This window comes from Prionailurus viverrinus, chromosome A1 (assembly GCF_022837055.1).
Source record: "Prionailurus viverrinus isolate Anna chromosome A1, UM_Priviv_1.0, whole genome shotgun sequence".
In the NCBI taxonomy this organism is placed as follows: Eukaryota; Metazoa; Chordata; class Mammalia; order Carnivora; family Felidae; genus Prionailurus; species Prionailurus viverrinus.
The window spans coordinates 80,662,600-80,676,404 of NC_062561.1; the positions used below are offsets into that span (position 1 = coordinate 80,662,600).

At 53.4% G+C, this 13,805-nt stretch overlaps 1 protein-coding gene and 1 non-coding gene across 3 annotated transcripts in view; both read left to right on the plus strand.

Moving 5' to 3' along the window:
- Window positions 1–13,805, plus strand: part of COL4A2 (collagen type IV alpha 2 chain) — a 173,695-nt gene that overhangs the window by 125,028 nt on the left and 34,862 nt on the right. For both annotated transcript variants that reach the window (XM_047852721.1, XM_047852712.1), the window contains exons 21-26: window positions 6,014–6,106; window positions 7,238–7,401; window positions 10,271–10,343; window positions 10,435–10,541; window positions 12,630–12,831; window positions 13,180–13,239. In XM_047852721.1, coding sequence (XP_047708677.1) covers window positions 6,014–6,106; window positions 7,238–7,401; window positions 10,271–10,343; window positions 10,435–10,541; window positions 12,630–12,831; window positions 13,180–13,239 — 699 coding nt within the window. The remainder of the gene's footprint in view (window positions 1–6,013; window positions 6,107–7,237; window positions 7,402–10,270; window positions 10,344–10,434; window positions 10,542–12,629; window positions 12,832–13,179; window positions 13,240–13,805) is intronic.
- On the plus strand, window positions 5,335–5,441 carry LOC125146893 (U6 spliceosomal RNA). The gene has a single exon (XR_007144916.1). It is a non-coding gene; the product is annotated as a U6 spliceosomal RNA (small nuclear RNA).

Genomic DNA, 13,805 nt, shown 5'->3' on the forward strand with positions numbered 1-13,805 from the left:
GAACCAATGCGGTGGGCATCACACTAGGGCGTGGCAGGTGCTCTGGGATGCAAACAGAAAGGCTGGTGATGGAAGGAGGGCACAGCCTGGTGAATCTGTTGAGTATCAGCAGGCCCGCGGACATGACCCAGTAGGGTTTGGCTGGCTGTGGGTCCAGTGAGGTCAGCTCTCCAGTGGAAGACCTGAGCCGCGCAGTCTGGAAGCAGGTGCATGCTGAACGCTGTCAGGTGTCTGTGTGGTACGTTCCATCACCTTCTTCCAGGGTGGAGCCTTCCTGCCTTGACTTGTAGCCTCTCTCCTCTGTCTTACTAACAATCCAAGCAGACTCAATAATCTGTCTTCTCAGCCCACGTGGAGCCTCACTGAACAGTTGAGAATAGTAGACAGGAAGAGGTGACTGCGTTATCGTAACAGGAAGTGGCCGCCGTTGGCCAAGGTCGAGACGCGAGACTCTGAGCGTCTGTAAACCAGACAACCATGAGCTTCTGGACCCCATGCTGCCTGGGGGTGTCGCTGAACCATAGCAGAGTGGAACTTCCAGGTTCCGATGTTACCCTGGCTCATCTTTTAGCTGAGGGTGCCCCCAGGAGTCAGGGAGACGGGCAGTCTGTCTTTGCGCTTGCCATCAAAAACAGTGATCTTTGCAGCTTCTGAGTTTAAAGGGCTGTTTTCGACATTGTAAAATCCCCTAATGGGAGCGTTCCATCCCCTCAAGAGTTTGGATATATGAAGCCTTGGAAGAAAACGTGAGCGCCCAATTTCTTCCCTTGTAATATGGTCCATAGTTTGTCAGTCTCCTTTCGAAACATCTGACTTTCAGTTCCCTGGCACCCTGCCCCATCCCAATAATCTCTGGGAGCTTCCTCTCTTCGGAGAGGGGGAGCCTCACATTGCCAACAGGTAGTGTTGGATTTCAGTGCAAAGGTCAGGTTCAGATCTGTGCTTTCGGTGCTTTGGGAAGACTGCTTCTCTTTGCCATCTCTAGAGGAAGGATGTTGGGGGTTAGAGAAGTGTATCTGCACATACTCCTCCCATTGAAAAATCAGCAGTCCCGGGGGCGCCTGGGGGGCTCGGTCGGTTAAGCCTCCGACTTTGGCTCAGGTCATGACCTCACAGTTCGTGAGTTCAAGCCCGCTTGGGGCTCTGTGCTGACAGCTCAGGGCCTGCTTAGGATTCTCTCGCTCTCTCTCTCTGTCCATCCCCCCTACCAGAATCAATAAACTTTAATAGAAGAGCTGTAAAAATATGAGCAGTCCCCTCTCTGATTCCACTTGGTGTTGCACAGATTTCTATGTAATGTGGTTCTCCTGCTCCAACTCTCCTCCGACCGGCAAAGCCAAATTGTCACATTCTTCTGGAAATTTTTAGGTGCAGATATTTCCCTGGAATTTGCCAAATCATTTGAGCAGTGTTGTCTTTAATATATTTTTAGCCTGGAAGTAATATTTATTCCTGTGACATCGTTGATAATGGCTAAGTTTCTGTGAGCATGATATTTCCTGAGCAAATGTTATCTGTTAAGTTTTCCTCTCTGGGAACAGAACCTGATGTGTTAAAATTTTTTTAAGCACGAAGACTTGCCTCTTCAGAAGACTGACTGAAGGCTGACCTTGCCCCAATTCCTGTAACCAAATTTCGCATCGCTAAAGATACAAACACCATCTTGTTTTACAAATCCTGCTCGGTTAAGACCGTGATTTGCTAACGTCAGTTAGCTGTAAACAAATCAACTACTTTCTTGTGCGTATTTTATTCACAAAATACATAGAATAGTGTCCAATAACTTTTATCAGCTTACGATATTAAAAGCATAGAACTTAAGTTCTCCTTGAAATATTTATTCTCCCCTGTGAGACACGTTGTTTCCCAGTTGCTTTTGTAAAGCGATCTCTTGCGCAAGAAGTAGCCAACCACAATGGCCTCTTAGGATTTTTGTGCATAATGTAATATCAGTGACCTTGATTCCCACAGAGCTCTCCAAGTCTCCCCCTGGAATGACATTGTTGGATTCCTTTCTTTAACCGCATTTCATCCTGCTTTATGTGTTGCTACTAATGAAAACCAGAATTCTTAGCCTTTTGCCGTTCCTGTAGAATCAAACCGTGTTGGCAGTTTTTCTTCTCAGCTAAATATTTTGCTCGCTCTTGGTTCGAGCCGAGTTCACGGAACCGAGGATGGGGGCAGTCCTGTCGTCTTCTAGAATAAGTCAGAATGCTGACAGCTTTGTCGTGGTCACTGGCCTCTTCAGGAGAATCATCCTGGAAATGTCTAAGAGGTGCACTGCTGTCCTATAGGACTTGTCTGAAGTTACGAATTTATTAGGCAAAGAGAGCACTTAGGAAAGAGGCAGGATGGCCCCTTACGACGGCCACGCGGTGCCTCTGTGACTGGATTTGCAGTGTCAGCAACACCCAGGGTTTGTGTCAAACTTAAAATGCCAACATCCCCGAGATATCCGTGGTCAAACGCCTACCTGTGCTCTGCACTTCTTACAACTTCAGGAGATGTAAAATAAAGCCCACAAAAAAAAGTATTATAAAATAAAAAGGAGGCATCTGGGTGGCTCAGTTGGTTGAGCGTTCGACTTCGGCTCAGGTCATGATCTCGCGGTTTGTGAGTTTGAGCCCCGCGTCGGGCTCTGTGCTGACAGCTCGGAGCCTGGAGCCTGCTTCAGATTCTGTCTCCCTCTCTCTCTACCCCTCCCCCACTTGCGTTCTGTCTCTCCCTCTCTCTCTCTCAAAAATGAATAAACATTAAAAACATTTTTTAATTATAAAATAAAATAAAGCCCCCAAAGTCACCGCAGCCTGAATGCCCTTGGCCTGGTCGCCAGTGACCTGAGGAGCAGGTCCCAGGGCTCCATCTTGCTCATGGGCACAGGATGCAGATATCAGGCTTTCTTCCTGGGCTGGCCCTCTGTGCCCCCCCTCTCGCTATCTCACTGGCTGTTCTCTTCAAGGCACCTTTGCTGGCCCCTCCTTCTCCCGCCTACACAGTCTGGAAGGTGACAGGGTTCCTTAAAGTTTGGTCTTGGACCCTTGTCTTGTACCCCCACCCACTGGACCCCCCAGTTATGGTGACCTTAAGCTCAGGCCGTTTGCCGGCACTCCCTGTGTCCCCGACCCAGTTCTGTATTGAGCCCCCGACTCTCACAAACTGTCATCCGTCACATGGCCGCCTGGCTTGTCTCACAGACATATCGAACTTTGTGTGTCCACACTGAACTCTGGGTCTCCTGCCGCCCGGCTCCCCGACCCGACACGCCCCGTGCTGGGCCTCGTCCCCGCCCCGACGCACACACACAGACCCGTAGCTTGGACCACAGCCTCGCTCACCCACACACTGGACCCATCGCCAGGTCCCACGGACTCTGCCTCTGCAGTCTGTCCACCACTTTTCCCCCACGCCCCCTGTGATACTCAAATACACATCACGCATGTCTGCTATAGTCAGCCTGCTCATCACCAGCCTCCACTCAACTGTCTGCAGGGGTAGCATGTAGATTTTTAACCCGTAAACTTGTGTGACGTCCCCCCTCAGAACTCCTTAATGGCTCCTTATTGCCCTTGGAGAAAACCCCAGCCCCTGGCATTCCCCTCCAGTTCCTGGCTTTCCTCCCACCTCAGGGGCTCTCGGGTGTGCTGTTCTCTCCAGAACCCCGGTGCCCACCCTCGGCCAGCTCCCTCTTGTTCCTTGGGTCCTGGGCCAGCGCCTAGACCGGGCTTTCCTGACCCCCCCATTCTGAGCAGGCTTTCTCTACTGCTCTCCCTGACAGCTCCCTGTTTATGTGGCACCGGCCCTCATTTGAACTTCTGTGTGGGTTTGTTCACTAATGTGTGTCTGCTGTGTGTCCACGCGTAAACCGTAGGCACCGTGAGGGTCTGCGGTTTTCTCTCCAGCTGCAGACGCGGCGCCTGGCTCACACAGGTGCTGGACGGGACAGATGTTGGACACCCAAGAGTGAAGGAGAGTGATCATCTTGAATGCGTAGGGAGAGCGAGCCACACGGGACAGTAGTCGTTGCCACCCTTCCATAAATATCTATCCCTACTTGGGAGGCTGCTGACATTGAAATGCTGGTGTCCCTCTGCCAAGCAGTTAGCAAACTTTAGCGTTAGCACGGGTGTTTCCTCTCCTTCCGGTCTCCCTAGTGGCCTGTTTCCCTCTCCCTCCCTGCGGAATGGCAGCATGTGTCCCAGTGTAGGGCGGGGGAGGTCTGGATCTGAGGCTGCGAGCCTCACCGGGTTTGGCCCTGAGGACAGACAGGGTGGGGGACCCTCCAGTCCTTCCGGACCCTGCTGGTGTCTAGGAGTGCCTGGCTCGTTCCCACCACAAGGTGGCGCTGCCGTCCAGTAGACGAGGCCAGAAGGTGGGTGGTTCTAATCCCTCTACATATCCCTGCTCGCGGAATTAGCGGAGCTTCTGAGGGGCCCTGAGCCTAGTTACTGGGGGTGAGGGTCGGGAAAGGGGAGGTGAGGTTGCCGGAGCCAGATGGTCCCCTGTTCTCTGCATTAACTACACAAACCCGGCTGTGCACCTGCTCCAGGGGGATCGTTAGGGAACCGAGGTAGTTTTAATATCTTATTCTGTTGGGGCGCCTGGGTGGCGCAGTCGGTTAAGCGTCCGACTTCAGCCAGGTCACGATCTCGCGGTCCGTGAGTTTGAGCCCCGCATCAGGCTCTGGGCTGATGGCTCGGAGCCTGGAGCCTGTTTCCGATTCTGTGTCTCCCTCTCTCTCTGCCCCTCCCCCGTTCATGCTCTGTCTGTCTCTGTCCCCCCCAAAAAAAATTAAAATAAAAAAAATATCTTATTCTGTTTTCTGTCTTTTGGGGACACCAAACTTGTGTTGGTTTTGGATTACAAGCCTTTAGCACGTAAATAGATATGTGGTCGATTACACAGAAATATTGTAAAGATACCAATTGTCCCCACGATGTATAAATGCCCATAGAATTTTTTTACATGTAAATTGCTTTTTTTTTAATTATTATAGAAGAATGTGTTTACTGTTCAGAGTTTGAAACTATATAGAAGACTAAAAAGAAAAAAAATACAGGGGCGCCTGGGTGGCGCAGTCGGTTAAGCGTCCGACTTCAGCCAGGTCACGATCTCGTGGTCCGTGAGTTCGAGCCCCGCGTCGGGCTCTGGGCTGATGGCTCAGAGCCTGGAGCCTGTTTCGGATTCTGTGTCTCCCTCTCTCTCTGCCCCTCCCCCGTTCATGCTCTGTCTCTCTCTGTCCCAAAAATAAAAATAAACGTTGAAAAAATGAAAAAAAAAAAATTTAAAGAAAAAAATACAATTAGTAAAAATAAAATCTTAAGAAACTAAAAAATAGTGCTCGCTTCGGCAGCACATATACTAAAATTGGAACGATACAGAGAAGATTAGCATGGCCCCTGCGCAAGGATGACACGCAAATTCGTGAAGCGTTCCATATTTTTAATCGGAAAAAAAAAAAAGAAACTAAAAAATAAATCACTTTTTTTGAAAAACAATAAACTAAGGGGCGCCTGGGTGGCTCAGTCAGTTAAGCCTCTGACTCTTGATTTCGGCTCAGGTCATGATCTCGCAGTTTGTGGGTTCAAGCCCCACATCAGGCTCTGTGCTGACAGCACGGAGCCTCCTTAGGATTCTCTCTCTCTCTCTCTCTCTCTCTCTCTCTCTCTCTGCCCCTCCCCTGCTCATGCTCTATCTCTCTCTCTCTGTATCAAAATAAATAAAATTTTTTTAGTGGGATAAAATACATGGTAGAAAGTGAAAGCCTTTCCTTGGACTCAACATTTCCCAAAAGCAAAGGTTTTTATCTCTAGACTTCAATAGAAAAGCTGAACACCTAGCCCCTCTCATTCCCTTGCATCCCTGGGAGCTGTGGCCACAGAATGGCCCAGAGGGTGTCCTGGGATGGAGTCACACCCTGTTGGGGGACCTCGCGGTAAGCCTTCCAGCACTGGGTCCGGGGAGACGTGGGGTCTCCACACCGTGCTCACGGGCCGCCCTTGGATCTTCTCCTTAGGTTTCCTTTTCGGCCTTAAAGGAGCAGAAGGAAATGTGGGCTACCCTGGCCCTTCTGGTTTCCCGGGGGCTCGCGGACAGAAAGGCTGGAAAGGTAAGGAACGTCGAGAGCACCGGAGGAAGGGCGGGAGGCCATGACCCCTCTCACTGGCTCTGACGTGAGACAACCCTTCGCGTCCCCCTGCGCCTCCTTTCTCCCACGGTGTTACCGGAGCCGAGGTGCGTGGCACCCACCACCCGGCCCTCCGTCTGCGCTCCCTCCTCCCGCCTGTGTCTCCGCCTGCACCACTGAACCTTCTGGGAGTGCGGAGCCCGGTACAGAGCCAATGAATTCATGATTCCTCTAAGGGCTCAGCGCCAAGGCTGCGTAACGAGCACCTGCGCAAGCTTGTCCGCTACGGAGTTCCCTTAGACTAGGCCTGGCTGCCCATCTCCCCGAGTTAGGGACTAGTCACCGCAGGGCAGGTGCCCTGGGCTCACCCCCCACTGCTGGTGGAGGTGTGGTCGACCGAGCAGAACAAAGGGGTTTCTGTGTACGAAATATGCCGCGCCCAGGGGACGCTCCGTCTCTGGGAGGCGGCCGCCCAGGGGCCCCAAGCAGCACACCCCAACCTTTGTGGCTCACACGGGACGTGAGGGTGTGTTGGCACCTGGGGGAGGGGAGGTGGTGACTGCAGAATCACTCACCATGGAGGGCTGCAGAGGACTCCTCCCGTGAGCCCCCGCCTGCCACCTGTGCCCTGGGGAGCACCCACCACCAACAGTGGGTTCCCCGGGCCCGGCCTCAGGCACACAAAGAAGGGAGGTCACAGATTTCTTCCCTCCCACCCAGGATCCTGGCTCTGAACCCACCGCTCCAGCCAGGCACACCCCCCCCACCCATGGCCCCCCTTTGTCCCAGACCCTGGAGCCTTGTCTGCCCCCCGTCCCTGACCTGGGAGGCCCGTGGTGGCCTCTGGAGCCCCTGTTCCTCAGCTCCACACACAGCTCTGTAAACGGCCTGTTGGGTAACATGTTGGGTAAACGTGGCAGGGTTCTGCGTCCCGGGGAGTAACTCACATTCCTCATCCAGGAAACGGGGGTAATGGGTAACAGTCCCCCGAGCACAGGAAGTCCCCGAGTGCCCCCTCCTCGGTCCAGCCCCCACCTCCCTGGACTTCTGCCCCCGGCAAAGCACGTGCTTCACGAGCACATAGTGAGCCTTCCCGCCTCCCTCGTGTTGCAGGTGACGCTGGGGACTGTAAGTGCGCAGAAGGCGACCAGTTCATCGGGGGCCTCCCGGGGCCACCAGGACCCAAGGGCCTTCCAGGCATCAACGGGGAGCCTGGGAAGAAAGGGAGCCAGGGAGACCCCGGCCAGCATGGCATCCCTGGGTTCCCAGGGTTCAAGGTGAGACACCAGTCCCATCAGAGCTGATAGGATGTCCTTGACGGCTTTTGTCTATTAAATGAATGCAGATTTAGACCAGCAACGCTCACCTCCCCCCCCCCCCCCCCAGTGCTCCATCCAAAAAGGCCACATGCTCCGGGAGGAACCTCGAAACGTTCACTGGTGAGAATGTGAACGGCGTGGCCACTGTGGAAGTGTCCAGGACAGGCGTATCTAGAGACAGGAAGCAGACAGCAGTCACCGGGGGCTGGGGGAAGGGGAGGGGCAGTGAGTGTTTCATGGCTCTGGGTTTTCTGGGGGAGGTGATGAAATTATATAATAGTGACGGTTGCACAATTTCGCAATTATTGCAGTTGTTTTCGTTGCACTAAAAAAACCCCAAATTGCGTGCTTCAAAATGGTAAATTTTATGGTGTATAAATTACACCTCAAAAAAATTTTAAAAACCTAGCATTTTGGATGTAAAGCGTCTTCCTTACAGAACATTCAGATTTGGTATAGAACTGATTAAGCATTTTATGAAGTCTCTCTGAACCAGATTAAAAAGTGAGGCCCCCCCCCAAGTAAATCATGAATTTACACGAGTGTGTGAACTTACCTGCCCATGGATTCCTTGTGTGTATCACACCTTTATTTTAGATCACGCCTAGGATTTTAGTTCACACCGATGAAAAGAACATCTGTAGATCTTTCCTGGGCAAGAGGTTTTAACCAGTGACTTCAAAGCCAGTATCAGCTAAAGCCAAAGACGTTATACAGCATTTATTTTACATAAGAGACAATCGCAATAGATTTATAGTGTGGAAAGTCTATCATTTTACTTATTCAGCCAATAGGGGAAAAGTTGCTCAGGACACTTGACCAAGGACAGAATGACCTGGCTGTGTGATCTGGTGCCGGGGAAAGGCAGCCACACGCAGCTGCTGATACAGAAGGTTCTGACTTATAATCGCTTTGTGACACAGGAGCTTTGAGGGTAAAAGGAGTTCCAGAGCACCTGTTCTCTGCTTCACACCTTGAGATTCCTCAGGATAACACAGTACTGTCCAACTAGAACAGTAGGGGCTATGATACCGTCTCCGGGCAGCTGGGTGGCCCAGGCGATTAAGCGTCCAACTTCGACTCGGGTCATGATCTTGCAGTTTGTGAGTTCATGATCTTGCAGTTTGTGAGTTCGAGCCCCGTGTCGGGCTCTGTGCTGATGGCTCAGAGCCTGGAGCCTCGTTGGGATTCTGTCTCCTCCTCTCTCTGCCCCTCCCCTGCTCATGCTCTGTCTCTCTCTGTCTCTCAGTAATAAATAAATGTTAAAAAAATTGTTTTAAATGATAGCGTCTCCCAATCAGGGAGGTCTCACCATGTAAATGCATATGCGGTGAGAGTTCCACAATTACTACTGGCCAAACTAGTAGGATCTTCGGTTGTTTATAAAATGATCGAGTATCTCCTAGAAGCCAAAAGGATCCCATTTTGTGCACCGGGGGTGTCTGACATCTTCCAAGGGTACACACTTCCCCCAGCTGTGTGACACACACACCCACGGCATTTTTGTTCAGAGACCTCGGGTATCGTGTTTGTTGTCCTGCATTTAATTATATGTTTATGTGTCTGGCAAGCCTGCTACAGGAGAAATGCCAGGGATGGTTTCTGGTTTTTTACTGCCTGTGCTGCTAGAGTGTGGGAGAGTGAAGCATGGGAGTCAGTCAGTAAGTGAGTTCATCCGTCCACCTGTTTGCCCAGCACCTACAGACTGAGCGCTGTCTGTGTGCCACGCGCCCTCCCGGACTCGGAAAGAATGTTGCCCTTTTCCGCAAAGAACTAAATCAATAAATCAAGTATCTGTGGAATTTTTCAGAACAGTCCATTTCATTAGACCAACACTGCAAGTTCTCATATTCTTGCAAATAACAACAGGCAAGATTTTCCAGAAACTAGCACATCACACATATTAACATCCTGGCCTGTGAACCTGCTCCTTTCTCCCCACTGAACCTAGACTGGATTTTGTGACATAAAATGTGATGTCCCTGCCATAAGCTTGTCTCTAAAGTATGATTTTTTTTCCCAACCTTAATTTCAGTCTGGAAGATGAGCCGTCCACAAATCTCTCTTTGTCCTTCTCAGTATTGAATGAGCACAAACTTGCCTCCTTTGTACGTGGAGGCTTGGATTCTAACTAATGTGGTGAAGATTTAGCGGCCTTGGGTTTGTCTTAGGTCACCGCTTCTCAAGAGTTCACGAGCATGTGAATCCCTGGGAGTTTGTTAAAACAGACATTCCTGTTCCGTACCCCAGGGTGGGGCCCAAGGTTGTGCCTTGTTTTTAAGTTTATTTATTTATCAGAGAGAGAGAGAGAACAAGTAGGGGGGCAGAGGGAGAGGGAGAGGGAGAGAGAGAATCCCAAGCGGGCTCCACGCTATCAGCGCAGAGCCCAATGCGGGGCCCAAACTCATAAACCATGAGATCATGACCTGAGCCGAGATCAGGAGTCAGACCCGTAACCGAGTGACCCACCAGGTGCCCCAAGGTTCTGCATTTCTAATGAGCTCCCAGGGGAGACCGATGCTGCTTGTCTGCGGACCACACTTTGAGTAGCGAGATTCTGGTTTTCACTATCCAGCCACGTATGGCTCCTTCTGTTAAGTTTTCATTATTTGAACTTTAATTCGGGCGCTCGGTGGCCATTTGTGGCTGGTGGCTCCCGGACTGGACCACCAGGTGCAGAGCATCTCACGCAGGGCAGAAGATCCTCGGGGGCAGCGCCAGGCATGACGTTGGAGAGGTTCCCGAGCTGTGTGAGCTGAAACTTGTCATCTTCCCTGGCGTCCTTAACAGTGTGAAGGAGGCAGAAACTGTGTGTTTGCTCCCACAGGGCGCCCCTGGCAACGTCGGGCCTCCAGGGCCCAAAGGGGTGAAGGGCGATTCTCGGGCAATCACCACCAAAGGTCAGTCTTCGGGGTCTGGCAGTTCCGGGACCCACGGTCCTTCCGTGGCAGCATCTGGGTGAGTACAGTCACACCTCAAATCCCTTCCCAGGTGAGAGGGGACAGCCAGGTGTCCCAGGCGTGCCTGGTCTGAAAGGTGACGACGGTGTCCCAGGGCGCGACGGGCTGGATGGATTCCCAGGCCTCCCAGGCCCCCCTGTGAGTATCTCGAGTGAGGGGCTGGGTCCACCCGGTGCAGCCCGTGTGGTTTCATGAGCACAAATCCTGTCCGTTAGGAAGCGGGGAGTTAGGTCGGAAGCCACGCCCGGAGGGAACATTCTAGGCCAACCAGTTAACAGGTGTTTCTCCTGGTGGAGGACAGAATGGGAGCCTGGGGTGGCGGCCGCTTCCTCCCGAGGCAGAACCTCCTCCAGGCTGTCCCCCGGTGCTGGTGGCCGCGGCTGTCCCTCGTGTCTCCTGCCTGTGCCGTCGCATCAGCTTCCCTCCGCGTATCTGTCTGTATCTGGCACTCCCATCTGCAGGGCTCCGCCTCTCCTTACCCCGATCGCCCTCTCTGTCCAGAGCAGCCACGCTCTCAGGCAGGGGCACCAGGACTCCAGCGTCTGGCGGGGACACAGTTCACCCCGCGACATTTCCTTCTCAGCCTCACGCCACGGTTCCCTGTAGCGGCTTGTCTGCCGCGTTCCAAAAGCCAGGCCTCCGCTGTGCCCAACGTGGGTCACTTCCAGTTGTGGCCCTCGCACGCTCCCGGTGCGCTTCTCGTGGGCTCCCTGGAAACACCTGGATTATTCATAACCTAGTATTGCTTTTTTAGTTTCAACCCTGAAAACCGTTTCCAAAAAGAATTCGCGCGGCCCCGTTGCATTGGCACGCTGCCGCCTCCGAGTCATGCCTGAGATGGGCGGGAAACAGCGAGGGGCCGTCACCTGTCAGTGCTGAGTGCGGGTCCAGCCTGAGGTCCTAGGATCCCAGCTGGGCAGGGAGCCTCGGGGGCTTGGGGAGGTGGGGCTCTGCCCTGCACGGGCTGCCGCCTGCCGTGGGCGCATCCCGGCCTCATTCTCGCTTGGACAGATGGGCTGGGATTCGCCAGCATGGCTTTGCACCGGCTCATCCAGATAGGCCCAGCGTGAAGTCCGCTGTGTTTGCCCCTGACCTGCTGACAGCCATTCTCTGACCCCCGTGCCCACAGTCCCCTTATCTCTCCATTGCCCCCTGCCTTCCACACCTGCTGGGTGGTTTCATCCACAGGGAGCACCCTGTGGGTTGTTGTTGTTTTTTATGCTTATTTTTTTTTTTTTTTTTTTAAATAGGGCTCTTGGACACACACCCTCAACCCACCTCCATCCCCATCGAGTGGGTTGTTTCTTTTTTTTTTTTTTTTTTTAATTTTTATTTTTTTTTCAACGTTTTTTAATTTATTTTTGGGACAGAGAGAGACAGAGCATGAACGGGGGAGGGGCAGAGAGAGAGGGAGACACAGAATCGGAAACAGGCTCCAGGCTCTGAGCCATCAGCCCAGAGCCCGACGCGGGGCTCGAACTCACGGACCGCGAGATCGTGACCTGGCTGAAGTCGGACGATTAACCGACTGCGCCACCCAGGCGCCCCTATGCTTATTTATTTTTAAGAGAGAGAAAGAGTGCAGGTGGGAGAGAGACAGAGAGAGGGGGAGACACAGAACCCGAAGCAGGCTCCAGGCTCTGAGCTGTCAGCACAGAGCCCGACGCGGGGCCCAAACCCACAAACCCTGAGATCATGACCTGAGCTGACGTCGGACGCCTAACCGACTGAGCCCCCACGGCGCCCTGCACCCTGCCTTTTTGGTCCTGTCTCACCTCCTTATTTCCAGTGAATGCACTGCTCCTTCTGGCCCAAACCAGACTCCTTTCTCCAATGACGTATCACCCCTGTGGACAGTGGACATGTCACACCTGCCTCATCGTGACAGTGAGAACAGTCTGTTCCTACTCCTGTTGATGATCTGGGCTTGCACCTAATTCCCCCTCAGGATTCTTCCTTGTGAATGAAGGTCCCGACTGAGGAGGGCGAGAGGCTTGGGAAGAGGAAAGCAAATACTCAGATTTGTGTGTCTCCCGTTGTGTCACTCGTGCACAAAACCTGCCTTCATCCCAAGCTCGGTTAGACTGTGACTGAGGCACCTGTGACTCTCCACCGTTCTTCGGCTCTGTGTCCCTCACACACAACTCAGGGGAATGGGAAGGAGAACCGGGATATGGCTGTTGAGGTTCCCACGTATTTTAAGAGATAAACCGAATTTCCACGCAGGGTGACGGCATCACAGGCCCCCCAGGGGACATCGGTTACCCAGGAACACCAGGCACGAAGGGCGCCCCAGGAGAGAGGGGCTCCCCGGGATTGGGCCTGCCCGGCCCCAAAGGCGAGCGCGGTTTCCCCGGAGATGTGGGATCACCTGGACCGCCAGGCTTTCCCGGGCCCGCTGGTCCCCCGGGTGCTCCCGGACAGATAGGTACGGAGGAGTCCTCTCTGTATCTTTCAGTCGTGGGACCTTCCCCTTCTTCAGCAAATGTATAAATTCCCCTGGCGTCACGGGACAATCCATGTTGCACCATCAGTCATGGGCACAGACAAACCAATGCGGGGTTTTCCTGGCCGACCACAGTCAGGTCACCCTCGGGTGGGCCTGTCCCTCCGGTGCCCTGGTCACGGGGGCTCCACACACCGTTCAGGCGTGTGCTTCTGGATTCCCTGCCGTCCCAGCCCCCCACCCCGGCCCCCCGGCACACGCCCTTGGATAGGTTGGCAACTCTCGGTTGCTTCAGAATCGCCTCACCCCTGCATTGTGTCTTGCTCCCAGACTGCGATACAGGTGTGAAAAGGCCCATCGGAGATGACGGACAGAAGACCGTGCGGCCAGGTACCGTGATAGAGACCAGGAGGCTCTAGGACACTTGAAAGCCTTGGGTTTGTAAGATGAGCCACTAACGAGTGAGTGGCTGCCGTGAGCTCCCGCAGGTTGGCACCCCTCCGTCAGCTTGTCATCCGGGGGAGGGGACGCACGGTGAAACACGGACCTGCCAGGCTTCCCACCAGTGCGAAGCCCCAGGCTACGGTGCTGATAAAATACCGTCACACTTAGAGTGTATGCATACATTCGTGTGTGTGTGTGTGTGTGTGTGTGTGTGAGCTGTATTCGCTGGCTGTGTGTGGTGAAAACTGCTCCAGATGTCTGTCAGAAGAGAGTGTGGTCTAGCGATGAATGAGTGCTAGAAGGCACAGGGGCTGCCCGATAACAAAGGGATGTGCAGGGACCCTGTGCCGAGACCTAGTGGTGGCAAAACAGAGGGGAGAGATGCCATCGGAGGCGGGCCCAGCCGGCACAGAGGGCCAGAGTCTCCAGGGCATGTCAGGAACCGCAGTGGGAAGCCAGGAGGTGTCCAGAGTACGAAGGGCGTGCCAGCCTCGGGAGGGTTTTGAAGAGAC